The sequence below is a fragment of the Lagenorhynchus albirostris genome, chromosome 3, assembly GCF_949774975.1.
Source record: "Lagenorhynchus albirostris chromosome 3, mLagAlb1.1, whole genome shotgun sequence".
Taxonomy (NCBI): domain Eukaryota; kingdom Metazoa; phylum Chordata; class Mammalia; order Artiodactyla; family Delphinidae; genus Lagenorhynchus; species Lagenorhynchus albirostris.
This window is the reverse complement of record NC_083097.1, coordinates 150,394,852-150,416,920: the sequence shown is the minus strand read 5'-3', so window position 1 is coordinate 150,416,920 and position 22,069 is coordinate 150,394,852. Positions and strand designations below refer to the sequence as shown.

General features: G+C 52.0%; 1 protein-coding gene across 2 annotated transcripts; it reads right to left on the bottom strand.

Moving 5' to 3' along the window:
- Positions 1-1,347: 1,347 nt before the first annotated feature.
- Positions 1,348-21,711, bottom strand: HRH2 (histamine receptor H2). Of its 2 annotated transcripts, none has more exons than XM_060146571.1 (2): positions 20,636-21,711; positions 1,348-1,540 (listed from the first exon to the last, which is right to left on the bottom strand). In XM_060146571.1, exons 1-2 carry the CDS (start codon positions 21,709-21,711, stop codon positions 1,348-1,350), a joined length of 1,269 nt encoding a protein of 422 aa, XP_060002554.1. The 2 variants fall into 2 exon arrangements, with proteins under 2 accessions (XP_060002554.1, XP_060002555.1); XM_060146572.1 differs by lacking the exon at positions 1,348-1,540 and adding an exon at positions 19,501-19,537.
- Positions 21,712-22,069: the final 358 nt, after the last annotated feature.

The window sequence follows — 22,069 nt, the reverse complement described above, 5'->3', positions numbered from 1 at the left end:
TCTTGGTACCTTCAGTGGGTGGAGACGAGGCCACAGAGGGCGAGAAATCGCAGTGAGAGGAGAAGACTCAGCACTGAGCCTTGGGGAACAGCGCATGTGGTGGCTGGGGAGAGAACGGTGGGCTGAAAGAGGGACTGAAAAGGCAGGGGTGGATGGGGAAGGGGGACCACAACAGGGGTTCTTGGAACCAAGGGAAGAGTGAGCTCAGGGAGGGGCAGCGGTCAGCGAGGAGAGCCCAGAAACACCCTCATCTCTCTGGGGCTGCCACCTCCTTCACCTCTTTGGGTCTCTTCAACAGCCCTGCAAATAGGAAAGGAGAGCGTAGCCCCTAGGACAGAGGAGAAAAGAGCTGCTCCAAGGTGTCCGCCGCCACACCCACGGTCCCACATCCAGCAGAGGGTGCAGCGGGACCAGCTTCCCCACCCCTGCCTGTCATGTCCTCACCACCCCACCTCTCCCTGTCCCTCCCTGTGGCCCCGCACACTTGCCCCAGCAAGTCTGTTCCATGCCACTCCTTGTTGATAGAAAGCACCAGAGAGGGTCAGAACTGCAGCATGAAGGGACCCCCCCCAGGCTCCGGGTCTGAGCCTCGCTAGCAGGAGGGTCTGCTGAGTCAAGGAAATATCGTGGCCTCTCCTGAGAGGCAGTGTAGTGTTGTGTCAAGAGCATGGGCTTCTACCCACCCTCCCATTTGTCTGTTCGTCTGTTTGTTCCTTCCTTCCTTTAGCAACTATTCTCAAGTGCCTCCTATGTGCCAGGCACACTTTCTAGCTGAGTGGCCCCTTACTTCTCTGAGCCTCATTCTCCATTCCTGTAAAGACAGGTCGACCATCCCTGCCACATGTAACGAGGATGACGTGAGCTCAGGCGGGTGACGTACTCGGCACACAGTAGGTGTTCATTAAAGGCTAATGTCCTTCCTTTCCCTTCCCTTCCCTCCCTTCATCCCGCAGAACCCACGAGGGAGTGAGAGGCCAATGCTTCGTGGCAACAACCCTCTGCTGTGCTCAGAGGGCAGGCGTGTGTCGGCACATACACCTCTGTGTATGCACCTGTGCGCACATCCCCGAAAGTCCCACCGTCTCTGCCCGTGACTCAGGGCCAGCACCAACCTGAGCCTTGAACCCATGGGATTCAGCAGACCCAGACCCAGGGGAGTCTGAGCGCAGAGCAGTCTGCTCCATCCTAGGCCAGAGGACCCCAGCACCCACCATGCGCTCTGGGAGTCCCCAGACTCAGGCTAGGGTGTGTCCTCGGTGGTTTGGGGGCGGCTGCTGGGTCCTTAGTGGCTCCAGGAGTCAAATTTTGGTGACCAGAAGCAGGATGTTCAGCGTTCTGGGGCTGGGTCTAGACAGCCTCGGAGGGCAGCATCCTCACCGATTCCTGGGCTAGTGTCCTTAGCAGCTCCTCAGACAGTGGCTCTCCCGGCTGCTCCTCCAAGGGGCCTCCCATGTGTCTCTGGAGGAACCTAAGCGCCCACAGGCTCTTGCAGCAGCTCAGAAGATTGCTGGAGCACAGGGTGCAGGACATCGCTGGCTTCCTGGGGAGACACAAGCATAGGTTAGGGCTGAGGTGACCACTGAGCAAGGCCAGTTGGGCCAGACCTTGCCTCTGGCCTTTGCTTCTTCTAAGTCGGGAGCTGGGAAGGGGGGGGGTGGTATGGGGCAGGGAACCTCCCACGTGAAACAGGGACTTGTTCCCTCAACCCACAATGGGGAGCATTCAGGAGACTTGCTTTCAAACCCCAAATCAGCTTCTAACAGGCTGTGTACCCTTGGTCAAGTTACTTAACCTCTCTGAACCTTAAGTGAAGGTAAAAATAACCACCTTTCCAATTCTTGAAAGGATTAAGTGTTATAAAATATGTTTAAAAGTATCCCACACATTGCCTGGCTCATGGTAGGAGCCCAGTGAATGTTTGCTATTTCTGTGTCTGAATAAAATGATTCCTGAACACCTACATCATGTTTTGCATGAGTTGGGGGAAGGCTGGGAGAAGAAGACACAAAGATTTATTCAGCCTTGCATTAAAATCAGTTGTGAATGTGTCTGTCTCTCCATTAGAATGTGTGGTCCCTGAAGGCAAGGCGCTTGCCTTTCAAACCCCTACTAAGTGGCTGCCGGCACATAGTAGGTCCTCAGTTATGTCCATTGAGTCAAGCTGATTGAAGGTCACTGAACGTAAGTTAGCCAAACACTTGGGAGGAAAGTTTTTAACAAAGTATTTGACATACATTTTCAGAAAGACTTCCCCCATATCTGGGTATACAAAATTCCTTTGGCCTGTTGCCTGCTAAGATGTGGACAGCTGACCTGCTTTTTCCTTCCGATACTTTCAGTGAGTAAGAATTCCTTCATCGTTTTTATTTCAAGCCTTCTGAGGTCAAGAGAAAAAGCCTCAGTGTGGAGGGCCTGTGTTTTTAGTACTCAACACGCAGGTGTCCCTTTATAACCCGGAGTGCGGGCAGGCTCAGAGCTTTAATCAGGCAATGGGATCTGGCCAAACTTGGGTGGCATTGTTTTGTGTCATTGTTTCTATGCTCACAAGTACTTTCTGTTTTCCACAAGTGATACTGCATTTCCATTTATGGTGATGATATAAAGTCTTATAAATATATTTCAGTGAAAACAGCCAGGTGGTGTAGAGACTTAAGTGTAAATTATGCAGTTGGGAGGGGACTATGGGCTGCACAGGGAAGGGGATTTGCAAGCAACTGTGGTTTGAGGAGTGTCCTTGCAAGTCCTGGCCCACCCTGTCTCATGCTTGGCCCCAGTGCAGGAGAAGCTAAGCATTGCTTGGTGTCCCTAGACGCTTTGCCTGGGGTCTCTGCAGCTCCAGGGCAGGACAAAATCTGGCTTGAGCTCTGTCTAAGGCAATGGCTGCTACTTCGTTTCTTGCTTCCCTGCCTTGGCTGGAGCAGTAGTTTTCTTCATCCAGTTTCAGGCTGGAAGCTAGCCCTTGCTTGGTCCTGACACTCACTGCGGGTCCTCCGGATGTCCCGTGAAACTCGTGCCTGGCCTCAGCTCTAGCCCTCATCTGTTAAGGTATTCTGGCCCCCAGAGGAATCAAACTCACTCTCTTCCACATGGAGAGAGAGCAAAGCATCGTGCTTCCCCTTAGAGTCCATCGGAGGGGAGTATAGATCTGGATCCCTGCTTTTGTAAAGGCTTTGTGAACAAGGACACAGCCAACACCCACAGCCAACACCCCAGCTTCCCTGGATGCATGGTATGTTCTGGCTTAGCCAGTACTGGAGGCCTCGCATGGCCCAAGCTCTCTCATGGGTTTGGCCAGCCCCACCGTCCCCAGAACACCTGCCCTCACCTGGACCTCCAGGTCACACCCCTGCACTTCAGAGGCTCCGGTTCTTCTCCATGCCAGCAGTGTACATATTTGACCAAGTAGGCAGGTATCTACCCTTGGATTAACATTCCAGATGGAGCCTGAAGTGTGATAAGGTGACTTTCACGTAGATTAGATTGAAATGATCCAAGACAAGCTAGCTCTAGGCTAGGAAATTACCTCCCTTCTTCTAAAAGGCTGTAAAATCATTTAAAATAATAGTATTATGGAAGTATCGCATGTTCATAGTAAAAAATTCAGAACATAGAGACTAACAAAAAGAAGAAAATAAGCAGCTCAAATAACTCCACTACTCAGACATATCTTTTTGCTACGTGGAGATTGTGTCAAAAAATATTTTTAAATGAAATACATCAAAGAGGCTATATAAAAAACACATGTGTGTGGCTTAAAATATTAAAGAATATTAAAATGAATACAAGTGTAACCACCTCTCAGGTTAAGAAATAGAATTTACCAGCCCCTGATTTGTTTCAGCAAATATGTATGTACCCCTGAATAATATACTGTGTTGTTCTGCCAGGATTTTACTTTTATATAAATGGAATCGTGTTTTAGGATTCTTTTCTGCAGCTTCCTTTTTTTAGTTGTTGTTCAACATTATACTTGTGAGATTAAACTCTGTCAATGCGTGAACCTGTAGTTCATTTTCACAGTCATAAAGTATTCCATTATGGGAAGATACTCCAATTTATTTATCCATTCACCTGCTGGTGGACATCTGGGTTGTTTCTCATTTTTATCTTCTCCCTTCTCATACTTGTTTTTGAATCTACACTCTACTGGCCTCATCAAATAAACAGGAGAGTTTCCCTTTTTCTCTTCTCTGAAGAGTTTGAGCAGGACTGGAACGATCTTTTCCTTGAGTGTTTGGTAGAACTCCTTAGCAAAACCAAGTACTACTGGTGTTTCATTCACTTTCTTTATTTTTTTTTGCGGTACACGGGCCTCTCACTGTTGTGGCCTCTCCCGTTGCAGAGCACAGGCTCCGGACGCACAGGCTCAGTGGCCATGGCTCACGGGCCCAGCCGCTCCGCGGCATGTGGGATCTTCCCGGACCGGGGCACGAACCCGTGTCCCCTGCATTGGCAGGCAGACTCTCAAGCACTGTGCCACCAGGGAAGCCCACTTTCTTTATTTTTTAATGTTTATAGGACCATTCGGGTTTTCTATTTCTTCCCAAGTCAGTTTTGGTAAGTTCTGTTGCTAGGAATTCGTGCACTGTATCTGAATTTTCCCTTGTTTGGGGCATAAAATTGACCACAATGTTCTTATCATCTTTCTTAATTGCTGCAAAATCTATAATAATATCTCCCTTTTAGTCTTAATATTGTTTGCTTATGATGTTAATGATTAATTTCTCTTTGTGGTTTTGGCAATGTTACTTTGTCAGTTTTACTTTTTGCAGCTGGTTTATTTGGTACATACAAGTTTAGAATTCTTATCCTTCTAGTGAATTGAATCTTTTTTCAAAAGATGGTCTTTATCTTTAGTAATACTTTTTGCTTACAGTTCACTTTGTCTGATATTAATATAGCTACCCAGATTTCTTTTGGTTAGTTTTGCCTAGTGTATCTTATTTTTCCTTCCTTATACTTTCAACTTTTTTGTTTCCTTAAGTCTATCTCTTGTAAAAATATTTGTTTGGGTTTAAAAAAAATCAAATCTGGCAATCTCCATTTTTTTTAATTGGCCCAGGTTATTCCATTTACATGTCCTGTGATTACTGATATATTTTGACGAATTTCTTCAATGTGATTTTGTGTTCTACATTTGTCCCATCTTTTCTAAAATTTCCTGTCTTTTTTTTTTTGCTTTGTTTTAAACTGCCTTTTTTCTCCTTCTCTTTCCTCCTTACCATATGGAATTTCCATCCTCTTATTAAATTTGTTTGCCTTGCATATTTAACTTAATAATGTCTAGTGGTGTGGAGCCCTTCCTCCTTTACTTAGCTTGCCATCCATGCCAAATGTAAGTTGGGATGAGACACTAAGCTGGAGTCCCACACTGTGTAGACTTTATTACATTACACATCTAGAGATACTTGTACGTGTAATATTCCTGGACTCCCTTATGGCCCATCTTTGCCCTGAGCTCTGACACTTGAGGCTCGGAGGTGTATATGGGGTTCTAGGAGAGCACATAATAGGTTGTCTGGCAAGTGCTTATGGTAAACACCTTATTTTTACCTTCCCATCATCAATTCCCCTTCTCTTGGTAATAACACCTTGATTCTTCTTTGGAATCCAGACTACCCTACTCTTTGCCCGTGTGGGTGAGGTGAGATTTACCTTATTCATTGCATTGGCTCCAGGTCTGGGTACAGAGGTAAAGACAGGACCCCATCCAGCCAATGAAACTTAAGCCTAAAACTTTCTGTTGGAACGGGAGGAAAGGGAAATATTTTCCATTGGGGCTACTAAGATGGTAAAAGCTTGGAGCTCCTGGTGGCCCCATGGGGAGACTCTAACTGAAAATGAAGGCAACACAGGGTGAAACTGAGTTGAAAGCTGGAGAAAGACAAATTTATGATGACATTTGAGCTCCTGAATCCAACTTGAAGCTACTCTTGATTTCTTCAGTTCTATAAGCTAATTCCCTACCTCCACCAATCCCAGCCTCTTTTAACTGGGTTTCTGCAACTGACAGTTAATAGTGTCCTAATAGCATTCTCAAATAAATGTTCTTTGAATATCTTGTCACATGAGGGTGCTATGATATGTTCAGCCACCAGGGGTCAGGACCCAGCTTCAGTGAGAAGCCTTGCTCAGTCTCGCTCTGAACCTCGGTTTCCTCATCTGTGAAATATGTTAATAATATCAAGCTCACAGGACTATTGTAAGGACTACAGATAATGACTGTCAGTGACCTTTTCCATTACCATCTACAGCTTATAGTACAAATTATCACACAGAACCACCACATGCACACATTGCTCTGTCTTGTACTTGCACCTATACACATGTCATCCCCATTGCTTGCAATTCCTTTACCTTCTTTGCTGTGCACTTTGAAGTGTTTCAAGGTTCTGTTCAGGCATCACCTCCTCTGGGAAGCTGTCTCTGAGGTCTCCCAGGATTACTGATTCCCTCCTGGCTCCTACAGCCCCTCTGCTGAGACACTTACCTCCTTGGGTTAACCATCAATTTACCTATCTCCCAGACTAAAGGCAGGTGTTGGATCTTTCGTCATCTACCCCACTGTCCAAGTTTATAGGAGGTGCTCAATCGTGTGTGTGAACTAATGAATGAAAAAGCCAATCTCATTTTCGATAGTGATTCTCCCATTTTCTGACTTCCCAAGTTCACAGATCAGCAGAAGCAAAAGCACTTCCCCTGGCTGTGGGGCAGCCCTTACCCCACTCTGTGTGGTGTCTCATGCTGGCTTTATTTCTATATCTACCTTCCCACTCCTACCAGCCCAGAAGAGCATTGTGAGCCAGGACCTTGGGACAGACAGTGAGGCATGGTGACCATTTCAGCAAATACCTGCTGAGCACCAGCCCTGAGTTGGGATGATTGGGACAAAATGTGAGATTTAGCAGCAGGAGTCATGCATTCAGTTTGAGGCTTCCTCACTCCCCTGCTGTCGGGTCTCAGACAACTCCACCTCCCTGTCGAAGCCCATCTCCTCGTCTGTAAAATGAGCATAATCCCAGGGGAAGTGCTGTAGAAGCCAGGAGAAGTGATGGGAGAAGAGAAAGGTTTAGAAATTCCAGAAGATTCTCCCTTTCTCCCTCCTCTTTTGTTTCCCAAGACAGGTACAGCCATTAGCTGCTTTTCCCTGAGGGTCACCAAGAACTGGCCCTTGAGGGACTGCGTGTTGTAGGCTGGGCTGCTCCCTGAACCCAGACCCTTGCTTATCCTGCACCCAAGCATCTGGGGGAACTGCCACACCCAGAAGGGTAGTTTCACGTATATCTTGGGAACTGGGTCAGTGCAAAGTCCCCTCTCCTTTTTGAGGAAAGGGAAGTGGGAGAGCTTAGAAAGGGGAAATGGCCCTCTAGTGCCCTGGGAGCCAGCCACAGCCCACCAAGTGTCTGTTCCCTTGTCTTACACTTTTGCCAAAATCAGGGGTGACCCTCTTCTCCAGGCGGACCTATTTTCTCGTTGTCCTAAAATAAGCTATGAGGTGGAAATTTCAGGATGCCAAGTTACCCAGAGCCCACTCATATGAGTGTTATCTTCAAATAACTTTGTTTTCTACCACAAACCAGTACTTCCCAGTATTTGGCCGAAATGACCGAACTTCAGCCCTCCACTCATGAAAGAAATGATTTTTTTCAGGGCCTTCTCATACTTTTCCGGAAGTAAACACAGAGGGTTTGCCTGTGTCAGCGTCTGCTTTGAAGGGTGGAGGGCCAGGGCAGGATGATGGGCGCCCAGGGCCAAGTCCATAGGTGGAGCTCTCTTTCTGTCCTTCAAGCTGGGCAAAGGCTTCCTGCAGGAGTTTTGCAAAAACAGTGTTCATTTTCATGACAGATAAGGTGGGAGAAGCATGCACCCACCACTGGGAGAGCCAAGGCCTCAGGGCATGGGTCTGGCCCTCAGTCAATAGTCATGTTGAGTGCTTACTGTGTGTTTGGGGTACCTTGGGGGCCCCACCACCCACTTCTTTACAGTTGAGGGAACTGGCTCTTCGTGGGATTAAGTGACCTGCCTGACCAAGGTCACACCAGTGCGTGGAGGAACAGGGCTCTGTGCCACGTCTGCTAGGTCCAAAGCCTATGCTCTGAGCCCTAAGAGCAGCCAAACGACAGCCACCATGCACTGAGCTCCTGCTGCACGCCAGGCCTGGTTCTGGGCGTTTTGTAAATATTAGCTCGACCTCAAGGGCCAGGTACTATTAGTCCCCCTATTTGATGGAGGAGGAAACTAAGGCACAGAGAGGTTAGGAAACTTGCCCGAGGACACACAGCCGGTGAGGAGTGTTGGGCATTGTTATAGCACGCTGGGCTTGCTGCTTGAAGGAGAAGTGAAGGCGTGGCGCGGCCTACTTCCACTCAACCCTTCCTTTGCCTCCGTGTCACCCACTTTTCGCTGACGAATGAGACGGCAGAATAATAAAATGTTGAGAGTGATCATGGGTCAGGCACTTAACGTTGAACTCTCACAATATCCACGTGATACGTATGATAGAGTTACGATATTCTTATCTCCAACAGATGAGGAAGTCTGAGCCCAAAGAACTTTAGTTCACTTGCACAGCAAATAAGTGGTGGAGGATTGAAAGAGCCCAGCTTGGTTCACCTGCAAAGCTGGAGATTCCCTGCCCCCACCTCCCCTCCCCGTCCAGTGCAGGTGGACTCTGGGCCATGCTCAGATCTCCCCAGTCCCAAGGGACATCTTGTGTTTACCCTGCCCGGCTGCTTCAACCCTAAGTAACATCTATTTGAGACTGGCTGCCTTGCCCAATCCTCTCCCTGAAACTCTGGAAAGTTTTTTAAAACCGAAGGAAACCCCCAAAACCCTGCCCACTCACACCAGTGGGTGCTCATGGAAAAAGAACCCACAGTGCCCAAGGCAACTCTCAAAGTCATGTCCTCTCACTCACTCCATCCCACCCTTCTGAGGCAGGCGAAAGGTCACGCCCATTTCATAGATGGGAAATTGAGGCTCAGAGAGGCTGCCATTTGCCCAAGGTCATCCAGGTGGGCCGGGCGCTGCATCCTGGGCTCAGCTCCTGGCATCACTATGCCAGTTGTTTTGACTGAAGACTTATTTGCTCTGTAGTCTCTGAACGGCTCAGGCCCTGGACGTGGGCTCACCTCTCTGATGGTTCCTCCTTAGCCCCTTCTTCTCCCTCTTCCCTGCCCCTCTGTCCATCCTTAAATGCCAGAGACCCCTTCTCCTTGCCAGCTATACCTCTGCCCTAGTCAGTCCCCCTCACCACCCTTCTAGGACCCTCCCCCTGAGTGGTGTCCAGTAAGTAATGCCTTCAGAGGTGGCTGGTGGGCCCCCGTACAGCCAGTCTAGAAAACAATTAAGCAAAGTGTAACAAAAGGCCTCAAATATCCCTCTCCTTTCACCAGTAATTCTGGTTCCAGAAATTCAGTTTCTGGGGAAATAATCTGAAAGAAACAGAATGTTCTCTGCATGGAGATGTTCATCACAGGACTGCTTATAAGAGCAAAAATAACGCCGAGACAAGGGCAAAATACCACAATAGGGGAGCATTTTAGTCAGTCTCGAGGCTCCTCATGGAGCCCCATGCCTGCCAGTGAGCTGCTGTGGACGACACTGTTCTCGGGCCTGTATATCTATTCTCTAGTAACATCCCCACTTACAGATGAAGAAATGGAGGCAGGAGAGGTAACGTGCCCAAGGGCAATCAGGCAGTCTGACTCTCCCAGGCTCAACCATTCCCAGGGCAGTGGTGGTTACTAGTCACCATCACCGGCTAGTTAGGTGTTGAACGTGGGCCAGTGTGTCAGGTGTGTGGTGTGTCGCTGGTGGGGTAGGAGAGGATACTAATTTGAGATGTAGTGGGCTTGTCCCCATTGCCAGTGCCACACACACACACACGCCCCGCCATTCAGGCAGTGACTCGGAACAGAAGCAGAAACAACGGTGAGGGAGTTCAAGGGCATTTGGCTTTCAGGAGCCTGTGAGAGCAGTTCCCCACCACCCAGAGAGGAAGCTGGGGCAGGAGGATGAGTTAGCTGCTAGAGTGGGCCCCGCCCCCAGCCTCTCCTTTGGGGGTCAGAATGCTCATTGGAGGTGAGGTGAGGGTCTGAAAGTAGAGGGGCTTGTGTCCTACTTCCTAGGACAAGGGGGGTGGGCCTGCAGACATGGCCATGAGGAGGCTTCACGGAGCTCTGTACCCCAGGTCCTCTGCTCTCACATGGGGCACAAGAGACCCCTAAAATCTCCCAGACCTACAGTGAGCCCTAGCTTGTGGCTGGGCCTTGGGGCCTGCCTGCTGGGCGATTCCTGGGGGCCTGTAGCAGAGGCCGAGGCCCTTGGGAGGGTGTGGCTCTTCCTCAGCAATCCAGGTAAGGCCAGGAGCAGGCCAGCTGTGTCCCCAGGGCCCAGGCATGGCATGGGCACCATGGATGGAGAAGGAAGCCATGGGGGCCAGACAGCCTCCGGGAACTTAGCTTGCCCTGGAGGGAAGGAGGGGGCAGTGGAAGGACTCTTGGATTGACTGGGTTCAACTTCCAAAGTCACCGTGTTTACAGCTGGAAGTGCCTGAGAGCCCCTGACCTGGAGAATGTACGTTTCTCCACCATCCATGAAGCGGTGGCCTGTGGGCATCCGCAGCAGAATGAAGCAAAGACTCTCACACCTGAGCGGACTCCGCGCTCTGCTCTAAGCTTCCTTCCCAAGCCAAGCATTAACGCCCTTGGTCCTTTGCCCAGCCCTGGGAGGGAGGGGATGGGATGATCAGTCCTACTTTTCAGATAGGGATAAAGTTTCAGAAAAGGAAGTACCTGCCCATCAGTCACCTTCCCATCGTCTGTGAGTCCCCGGTCCCTCTCTCCCCTCCCCGTCCCTCCTTTCCTCCCCCGCTTCCAGCCTCTTCTGCCTAGGACGGCACCTCTAACCTCTGCCCTTCAGCTTAGGAAACTCCCGCTTGTCCCTCAGGAGTCAGCTGAGCCATCACCCCTTCCAGGAGGCTTTGCCTGATTCCTGGGCCACCCCGGGGCCCTCTTGGTTCCCATACCTGCCAGGTCCCAGCACTTATCCCACATGTTTGTACCCTAACAGCTCATCTCATAGATCCATTAGTCACCCCCTTTACCGCCCCCCCCCACACACCCTACGGGGAAGGGGCACTAAAGAATGACTGAGTGAATGAATCAGAGAGACTTGGCGGCCCCTAGCGCAGAGACCTGCTTAGGATCTCCACACGTGGATCCTCTTGTCGCCATGATATCAGGACCACATCTCTCATGAGCGACAGAAAGGGAGTACAGAGCGTGGCTTCAGGGCTTGTGTAAGATGGCAACAGGAATGGAGTTTCTCTTTGACTGTCAGCGTTCCATTTCAACGATGATGAAGTATTTATAAATATTCTGTGTTTCCCAAGTCAGTGTGGAAAAGGGAAGTTCCCTCCAATCCTCTGGGTGCTGGGGAATGCCCTGCTGCCCACCCAGAGCGTCTGTCCCTGGGTGACATTGGCATGTGCTCAGTCCTGGAATGAGGAAGGCCTGAGTCTCGTCCACCCGCCCGTGAGTCCCAAAGCCTGTGGCCCTCCCTGCAAGCTGCAGCCTTCTGCACGATCAGATGTGGACAAGCAGAGCCACATGCCACTTTTGGGAACTGGGACAAACTCCCCTGCCCCCCACCTCCCTGCCCAGAGGTGGGCAGGGAGGGAATGGTCGTCACTTCTCAAGGGAGCCTCAGGCTGGGAGAAGAAGACACAAAGATTTATTCAGCCTTGCATTAAAAGGACAACCTAGGGCTTCCCTGGTGGCGTAGTGGTTGAGAATCTGCCCGCCAATGCAGGGGACACGGGTTCGAGCCCTGACCCAGGCAGATCCCACATGCCGCGGAGCAAGAAGCCAGCGCACCGTGCTCCGCAATAAGAGAAGCCACTGCGATGAGAAGCCCACGCACCGCAACGAAGATCCAGGGCGGCCAAAAATAAAAATAAATAAAATAAATTTATTTTTTTTAAAAAAAGGACACCCTAAAATACCCATTGGGTCTCAGGCACACCCTGTCCCTGTCCCCTGACACTACCTCAAACAGCTGCTGTAGGTTTAATGAACACAGCATCACCCTAAAACAGAGAGCCCTGTGACTTACTGCTGTTTCTTTAAGAGCAGTGACATCTGCTGGAAGCCTTAGCTCTCTTTGACAGATGAGGAAACTGGGGCTCAGAGAGGGATGTGATCTTCTAAAGGCCGTACAGCCTGTCAGTGGCAGAGGCAGTGAGAAACCCCAGTCCCCTGTCTGCCAGGCTGGGTCTCTCTAGGAGCTCTGTCCTGTACCCAGTCTGCATCCCTACCTGCCTGTGACCCCTGCACTCAAAGCTCAGGTTGCGACAAGGTATGTTTTACTGAATTTGCCTGCATACTCAGGGTGATTCATTAGTATGAGAAACAGGTTCCCCCTCGCCCTCGCCAGAAGATTTTTGACACAAATACAGTTGGGGGTTTGGCATAACTTCTCTCTCTTGTTAAGCATTTATGTATAATTAGTGTTGGAATGGTCCCCTGAGTTGGATCTAAGCCCCCCATTTTCAGAGGAGGGACACGAGGCTCAGGGTCAGGGTCCAAACTGAGCGATTCAGTGGTACAGCTGAGACACAAGTCCACAGAGCCTGCCATGGACTTTTCAGCTGCTCCTTTACAGAGGGGCCACAGGATGGAAGGAGGGAAGGAAGGAAGGAAGGAAGGAAGGAAGGAAGAGAGGGAGGGAAGGAGGGAGGGGGGCAGGAAGAAATAAAGGGAAAAGAAAGGAAGAAAGAAAAATGACCCCTTACAAGCATCTACCCTGTGTCGGGAGCTTTGCACAAATCGGTGCTAAGGCTCATCACAGTCCTCACAGGGAGGTATTTTTATCCCTATTTTGCAGATGAGCAGGCTGAGGCTCAGAGAGGGCAAGCCACCTGCCTAAAGTCAAGGAGCCAGCAAGTGCTGGGGCTGGAATTGGCACCCTTTCCTTTCCCCTACACCAGCGGTTGGCAGACGATAGCCTGTGGGCCAAACTCAGCCCACCACCTATTTTGTTGAAATGGTTGAAAAAAAAAGTGCATAGAAGAATAACATTTTGTGACTGGTGAAAATGATATGGAACTCCAATTTGGTTGCCCATAAATAAAGTTTTATTGGAAGGCAGCCACCCCCATTCACTTAAGTATTGTCTGGGGCTGCTTTTGCGCCATACCACCAGGGTTGAGTGGTGGTGATGGAGAACATAGGCGCCGCAAAGCTAACTTATTTACTACGTGGCCCTTTGCAGAAGAGGCTCGCAGAGCCCCGCCCTCCACCCTGCTGTCTCCCAGGGGTCTGGAAGGTCTGCAGGGCCTCCCTGTAGTTGCGCAGGTTGTTCTCTGCACAAGAGCATGGGGGCTGAAATCCAGACCTCTTTCTGCTTGCCAAGCTGTGTGGCCTGGGGCTGGGTCCCCTGCAGAAAGGGCTTTCTCTTAATTTGTTCACCTAGAGTGTTCACCTTTTTCTCATGGGTACAAAGCTACTAGCAGCGCCCCCGAAGGCACGGTTCCCCTTCCCTCCCCTTCACAGCCCCTGGAAAGGCAGCTCCATAGCAGTCCTGTCAGATCTTCGGCACAAGGACCCAGCAGGGAAGGTGGGGAAAGGGCTGGGGCAGCGGTCTGTGCAAAGCCAGGGAGGGAGGGAGGCTGGCGGGGCACTGGCGGGGCCTCCAGCTCTCTTCAAAGGCACAATCACCAGGGAGGTAAAGGAGGGGTTCTCTACCTTTCGAGTGACTCCTGGGGGGGCCACGATTTATTCTCCTTGGCTTTTGAGGTTGTAAAAGGCTTCCCACCTCCTCTCCCTCTGCTCTTCCCATGATTTCCTCTCCAGGGCTGGGAAGGGGGTCTCACTCCCCAAACTCTCTGGAGAGACAGAAGATGAAAAGGGTTAATACCTTGTTGCATCCCGCTGTTCTGCCCGCAGCTGTGTAGAAGTGCAGGCCCCGCAGGCCTGAGAACGGCCTTTCCGAGCCCACCCAGGCGGGAGGTAGGAACGTGGGCCACCTGTGGGTCCAGGATGCAGCCTCCCGGCCCCCTCCCCAAGGGCCTACCAACTGCCAAGAGCTGCCATAAAGCCCAAGCCCTCGGTGAAGGAGAAACGGGACCATGGACACAGAAGGGAATGGGGGAAGGGAGGGAAAGAAAACACAAAACAGAACGGAAAAAGGAAAGGAAGGAAGAACAGACAGAAAAGAAAGAAAGAACCTCAACAGCATTATGCTAAGTGAAACAACCAGGCAAGAAAGCACACGGATTGGGGCTTCCCTGGTGGCGCAGTGGTTGAGAGTCCGCCTGCCGATGCAGGGGACACGGGTTCGTGCCCCAGTCCGGGAGGATCCCACATGCCGCGGAGCGGCTGGGCCCGTGAGCCATGGCCGCTGAGCCTGTGCGTCCGGAGCCTGTGCTCCGCAGCGGGAGAGGCCACAGCAGTGAGAGGTCCGCATACCAAAAAAAAAAAAAAAAAAAAAGCACACGGATTATCTGAAATGTCCAGAATAGGCACACCTATAGAGATAGAAAGTAGATTTGTGGTTGTCTGGGGAATGCAGGGATCGGGAGGTTGAGAGCTGAAGGCTACAGGGTTTCTTTGGGGTGATGAAAATGTTCTAAAATTGATTGAGGTGATAGTTGCACAACTCTGTGAACAGACCAAAAACCGGTGAACTGTACACTTGAAATGAGTGAATTGTATAGCATGTGAAGTATATCTCAATAAAACTGTTATAGAAAAGAAAGATAGAAAATGACAGAAAAGAGACAAAATGTAAAGAAAGAAAAAGAGAAAGAGACGGATGGCAAAGAAGGAGAATTCATGTCTGTTCGGTCTGTTAAAGCACCTGCCACCGGCCAGGAACTGTGCTAAGTGCCTGTATCCCTGACTCCATTTTATTCTCACAATTCTGCAAAGTAGGTCTGATAATTATCATAGTTTTATAGGTAAGGAAACTTCAGCTCACACTGTCAATGACTTGTCTAACATCACCCAACCCCTAACTAGCGGGGGACCAGGGCTCATACCGGGCTCCCTAACTTCCACACGGAGGCAGGAAGACACCCCAGGAGCCTTGTGGTGTGACCAAGCCAGGCAGAGGTGACAAAGCAGCAGCCAGCAGGATGCCAGTGTGCAGGGGACAGCCAGGCCCCTTAGCTGGGGGTAGGGCGGGGGCTGGGGGTGGGGGTGGGGGAGAAGGGAGGGGGACCAGCTGCTCTGGGCGCCTCTGCAAAGAGTGCTCAGAAAGGCCCCTTAAGAGATGCTGGAATCAATGTGCCAAAATGTTAAGACTATTTCAGGACCCAAATGATACAAATAAACAAGTCTGGGCTCTTGAAAGGGTAAATTATGCAAAACTTCCTTTCTGAGCAAAGCCCCCTCCTTCTTAAGAAGTGTGTGTACATCAGTCATGTAACCTTTTTACTGCTAAGGGAATTGCGGCCTCCTCTACCAGACCAGACTAGACTTTGAGCAGAAGATAAAGCCACTTCCGCCCTTCCCCAGCCCCCAGACTCTGGCCAAATGGGGACATGGCGTGGAGACGCAATGGACCGCTTCCAGGTTGTCTGAAGTCTGGATTCCTACCCCAATTCCGGGATCCCTTCATCTTTCCTGGGAGGCAGGGTGAGGGGTGTGAGTCTTTCCACCCGCAGACCCTATGATTTACAGCGGCCGGTGGATCCCTCTGTGAGGCCCGCTGCTGACACCACTACTTGGCGGGAGGCCCACAGTGATGTCAAAGTTAGAAAAGGGAACCAGGAATTTCTGAGTTCCCACTGTGCTCCTGGAACTTGGCATTTCGAGACTTGGTTCCCTGATCTCTAAAGCGACTGGTGGTATTAATCACTTCTCAGGGCTCTTGGGGACCTAGAATGAGATATTCATGCATTCATTCATTCACTTATTCATTCAACAAATATTACTGGGCGTCCTGTGCCAGGTACTGTGCTAGGTGTTAGACAGGGACCAACAGAGATGTGAGCCTGCCCTCAGGGAGCTTGCGGTCTTGGGGAGCAGACACAGAACAGAGAGGCTGTCCCAAGACGGGTAAGAAGACTGCCTTGGGCTGAGAGGAGGGTGCGTGGGATGGGACTAAGCGTGGCCTGGGGACAGGACCGAGGGGCCCAGAGGAGGAGTTAGGGCAGCGGAAAGCGTCGGCCAGGGCAGGGCCTTGTTGGTCAGGATAAGAGCTCTGTATCATAGTCCAAGAGCACCAAAAGGGCAGAGCAGAGGCCCATTCCCAGCTGGACGAAATGCTGTCTCACTGGCAGCAGAAGGAGGGCGGGCCCTGGCAATGCTGGCAAGAGGCCTGTGAGGGGAGAGAGCTGGCAGTCGGGGGGCACCTGTGGCTCCTGGCCTCCCTTTGTGCCTCTTCTTCCTGAGCTCAAACTCCAGCCCCTGGGAGGGTGACAGCCGCAAGCACAGGGCCTCTGCAGAGAGGAGGAAGTACCAGCCTGCCCCCCCCCCCAACCCCGGAGAGAGACAGCTGGTGCCCAGGAGTCTTATCTCCCTGCCTGGGGAGATAACGCAGGGCAAGGGAGTGTATGGGGAAAGACCCAAGAGCCCTGGGCAGGGGTCCAGAGGTACAGGGTTTACTCCCTGCCCCAACCCCAGCTTGCTCTGGGCCTCAGGTCACTTGCCTTCCTGGGCCTTAGTTTCCCCATCTGCTGTCTATGGAAGTAGCACTCAGAGCCTGGGCTAAATTCATGTCCATTCAGCACTTCCTCACGGAAAGAGCCTGGCTTTGGGGTCAGACGGGCTTGGGCTGGAATCCTAGCTCTGCCTCGGACGGATGAGGCTGTGTGGCCCGACGTCAGCTACTTTGCTCCCAGAAGACTGCTGCTGGCTGGGGGCCCACGTTTTGAGAACCTCTGGGAAGAGGGCCTCTGCATGGCTCACTGCTACACCCCCAACAGTGCTGGCATGTGGCAAATTCTCGGTGAGTGCTTGCGAATGAATGAACTCTCAGTGGTTTGTTTCGGTGGGGGCAGAAGGGGCTGGAGGGTGGGTGTGGGCCTGGGGATGGTGTCGGGAGGTGGTCAGGGGCCAAATCATGAAGGGTCTCCAGTGCTAAGCTGGGGAGCTGGGACTTGTGGTAGCTGAACGTGGACCCCAGACGTCTACATCCTCATCGCTGGAACCTGAGAAAGTCGTCTTATATGGCAAAAAGGACTTTGCAGATGTGATTAAGTTAAGGACTTTGGGATGGGGAGGTCATCCGGGATTATCCCAGTGGGCCCTAAATGGAATCACAAGTGCCCTTATTAAAAGAAGGAGGCAGAGGGAGATTTGGCTACCGAAGAGGGGAAGACGATGTGACAATGGAGGCGAGAGGTCAGCGTGATGTGAGCAAGGGGCCACAAGCCAAGGAGGGCGGGTGGCCCCCAGAAGCCAGAAAAGGCAAGGAGATGGATTCTCCTCTGAAGCCTCCAGAAGGAACCAGCCCTACCAACATCTTGATCTCCCAAACTGTAAGAAAAGAAATCTGTCTCGCTTCCAGTCACCAAGTTCGCCGTCATTTGTTACAGCAGCCCCACCTCGGAAACGAATGCAGGCCTGTATTCAGTAGAAGCAGTGGGGGTTACTGAGCAGGGTCGGTGGAGCAGAAGGGGTGAGGTTGGGGAGCTGGGATCAGAGAAGGGTAGAGGTGACGAGGGGCAGGGTAAGGGTGGACAATGGGATCAGGCAGGGGCAGACAGAGCATCCTGCTGGGGAGATGACTGCTGGCTGGCCTCAGGGCAGGGAGGACCAGACAGCTCAGCCACTGTCTCTTGGAGTCTCCCCTTGCGTGACTGTGCCGCCCCCCCGCCCGAATCCCCTGCAACCTCCGCCATCACCAACCAAGGGCAGACACCTGGCCCCTTGGCAGGGATAAGGGCTCTCTGTCAGGCCAATGCTGGGTTTTGTTCCCAGACGGGAAGCAGGAAGGACACACTATTGGTCATCAGGGAAGCTGGAAGCCAACCTTATGGAGGGCCACCCAAGTCCCCAGTCGCCCTGGCAGCCTCTACTGGAAAATCAAACTCGGGCTGTTCCTGGCTTCCTGGATCCCCATGCCCCCAACCATAGTATGAGGCCCTTCAGCTGGTTCCCCAGCCTTCTCTGCCGGACCCCTCTGCTCCGCGGCTGCTGTGTGTGACCCAGGCAGGCACGGCCTCTCAGCTGGCCTTGGTGGCCAGGGTGGCTGTGATGATCAGAAGAGGAGGTGGACGCTCCCTGCCCCAGCGTGCCACCCTGGAGGAACGGGTCTTTCCCCTCCACATTGGAGGCTCAGCTCAGAGGTCTGCTCCCGGGGATGGGCTCTTTGGGGCAGGTGCTGCCTCCTCTGGCTGCCCTGCACACTGGGTTTCAAGCCTGGGCACGTGCTGCTCTGAAACGTGGCCAGTCTCTTCCTCAACCAGACAGGCGGTGGCATGAGAAGGGGGGCTGGCTTTATTTCCCTTTGTACCCTAGCCCCTGGTACAGGGGTGGGGATGAGATGCCGTCACAGAAAGATTAATACATAGAAATAGCGGCAAACCTAAAACTGGTACCTAGTGGGTGTTCAGTGAGGCCTGGCCGTTGCTGGCGAGTGCCTGCTGCGTGGCTCCCTAAGGATCGGGGGTAGAGGCAGCCTATTAACCCGGGTCCCACAGGTAAGAGCAGTGGGAAGTGGGATGGCAACCAGAATGAACAGCGTCAACAGCCTTCTCTAGAGTCCACACCCCGTGCTTTGTCCTTTGTTTGTTTTGTGAACTAAATTTGCTTTGTACCAGAGTCTGCTTCCTGAATGAGGCAGTGTGGGAGGACAGGGTCATCTTATCTATCAAGGCCAGACGTGGAAGCCTTCCCGTCTGCATTTTGGAGAGATGCCTTTAGGTGGCTTGGAGGATGGATTTGAGAGGGAGAGTCTAGAGGCAGGGAGGCCTGGAGGAGGCTGGTTGCAGGAGCAATGAAGCTTGTTCCATAAGGATAGCAGTGGACGGGTGGAGGGCCCAGGACCAAATTCTATGGCGGGACCCTCCACACCTGGTTCCTGCAAGGACCAGAGGGACACAAGGCCGAGGGGTCCAGTTGGGCAGTTTCATCCCCACAATGCTCCACAGGGACCAGCACCCAGAGGGTGTGAGTGTGCAGAGTCCATGCAAGCTTTTCTCAAGTCTGATGCTCAAAGGTCAAGAGAGGACAAGTATCCTACCGGGGGTCATAGAGCCTGTTGGTGCCCCTTAGCACACGTGTGCTTCAGGTGGCTCTGGGCAGGCTGCTTGAGGACAGACCCCACATTCTACAAGATGAGGAAACTGAGGCCCAAGAGGGGCAGAGACTTGCTCAAGCCACAGAGCTGAGACCGAGGCTGTACAGTTGACTTGCCATACCTGTCCATCAAAACAGATGCCACAATGTCACTTCTACATCCCTGGCGCTCAGCACTGTTCCTGGCATGTGATAGGAAGTTGACAAATGTTTGTGAATGAATGAATGAATGGATGGATGGATGAGTCAGTCACACAGACCAGCATTCTGGGGGGCAAAGGCATGGTCTGTGGGAAGACAACGGAAAGCGACATTTATTGAGCATTTGTATGTGTCAGATGTTCTACCAGCATCCTTTCATTTATTCCTCTCGACAGCTAGATAGAGCTTGCTCTGACCTATAAACCTTCTCTCCGTGTGTGAGTTTCCTCAGGCCACTCAAGTCTTTGGTGAGGTACCCCTTAATACCTTGCATGGGCTTTGTCAGCAGTGAATTGATCTCAATGTCATTCTGATCCTGTTTATCTTTTCAGCCTGGGTACCTCTCGGGGGTGGAGTCCTGGGGCATCCTCTCTCTTGCATCTCCTGCATCCCAGACATCCAGTGGTCTACAAGACTATGTTTTAATAGCCTCCTAGATTTTGCTCTGTTCTCTTCTCTCTCATGGACCAGTACCACATCCCCCCTTCACTGCTGTCCCCATCTCATTCTTCTGGTCCATGCCTTAGGGGACAACCAGAGCCCTCTTTCCAAAGTAGAGAGATGCTTGGGTTATACCCATCCTTGCTTCTAATCCTTCCATCTTCCCCTGAGACCTACAGTACAATGTCCAAGCCTGGCTTTCAAGGCTTTGCCTTCCCACCTTGGCCAGTCCTCTTTCTCCTTCCACTTGAGCACCCCCAAAGTAAGAGCTGACGCATAAAAGGTGCTCAGTGACGGTGGGCTGAGTGGGGTCTCTGATTTAACCCCCAGGCAGCAGCATTATTCCATGGCCATTTGAGGGCCGTCCTGGCAGATTTAGGTGAACACTTATGACCATTAAGTAAGTGGCCGAGTTGGACCTCAAACTTAGGACTCCTGATTTTAAGGACAAGGTAGCTAGAAAAAAGGTCCACCAGTTCTGAGTCAGGGGAGCTCTATCCAGATCCCAGCTGTGTGGCCCTGGCCAAGTTCTCTGCGATTTGACTTGCTCCTTTTAAAAATGGAGGTAAAAAGTTCTACCTCAGCGGGTGTTTGGGAGGATGGAATAACACGAGGTTTGCCAAGTGCTCACGAAGAATTCCCAGCACATAACATCCAAAGCAGCGCCTCGGGAACAGCTGTTACGGTGAGTGGGACCCCGTCCCTGTGCCCCGCCCCCACACACAAGCTGCCGGGGCAGTTACCTGTCTGTGGCTCCCTGGGGGGCCGTGACCTCTGTCCCACTCCACACCTGGAGCCTCAGGGGCCTCTCTTCCTGCCACCTGGGTCCTTGGCTTGGAATCCTCGTCAGCTGAGAGCTGTTGGACTTCAGAGAAGTTCTGTGGGTGCCGTGGTCGGTGGGGCCGCAGCAGAAGAGCTGCTGGTATGCTGTGCGGAAGTCTCTATTCAGAGCAGCGTACAGGATGGGGTTCAGGGCTGAGTTGGCATAGCCCAGCCACAGAACCACGGCTTCGAAGGTCTCGTTGATGGCATTATCCCCTTTCAGCCCACGGTAAACAAAGACGGTGAAGTAGGGGAACCAGCAGATGATGAAGGCCCCCATCACGGCTGCCAGGGTCACTGTGGCTTTGTGTTCCCTGATGGTGGCTGCCCTCCAGGAGCCGACGTTATGGATCCTCTTGGCCTGATCCCACGCGATCTTGAAGATGCGGTAGTAGGTGATGCACATGACCAGCAGAGGCAGGTAGAAGGTGACCAGCCCGTCCACCAGGCCATACACCAAGTTGACCTGGACTTTGCACTTTGGGATGGTGTGATTGGCACTGCTGGGCTCAGTCCTGCTGTTCCACCCCAGGTGGATAGACAGGAAGGATAGGGTGATGGAGATGACCCAAATTAGGACCAGGGAGATGGTGACGCGGACAGGGGTGACCAGCATGGGGTAGCGCAGGGGATCTGTGACGGCGCAGTACCGGTCGAGGCTGATCATGAAGAGGTTGAGGATGGAGGCCGTGCAGAGCATGACATCTAGGCTGGTATAGATATTGCAGAAGACCTTGCCGAAGCTCCACCTGCAGGACAGCTGGTGGAAGGCAGAGAAGGGCAGCACCAGGAGGCCGAGGAGTAGGTCAGTGATGGCCAAGGACACGATGAAGCAGTTGGTCAGACTGCGGAGCCGGCGGTTCAAGCCCACCGCCAGGCAGACGACTACATTGCCGGCGATGGTGATGAGGATGAAGAGGGTGAGGACCACGCTGACGGTGATCTTCAACGCAGCAGGGTCCAGACAAAAGGAAGAGGTCGTGCCATTGGACGCCATCCTGGGACCCTATGACTCCTTCCCCTGCCTCCGGCCCCTGGCTGCTTCTCTTCCAGCTCCCCAAAGGGTCAATTATGTCCACCACTGGGCTCCAAGCTGCCCAACAGAGCCAAGAGAAGTGTACAAATGTGGAGAGGCTGCAATGACCGATCCAGTGCTGTTTTTCTAGAGGTAAGTAAAGCTGTCTCTTAGGAGGTGTTGGGCATGAGCATGAAGGAAGATGAGGGAAAGCTAGTCCTTGAAGCGAGGTTCCTGGTTCAAACCCCAGTCCTCAAATGACCCCGTGGCAGAGCCGGCTTCCTCCTGGGACTGAACAGATCTCCACTCTCCAGGTTTTGCATAGAGACTGACACACTGG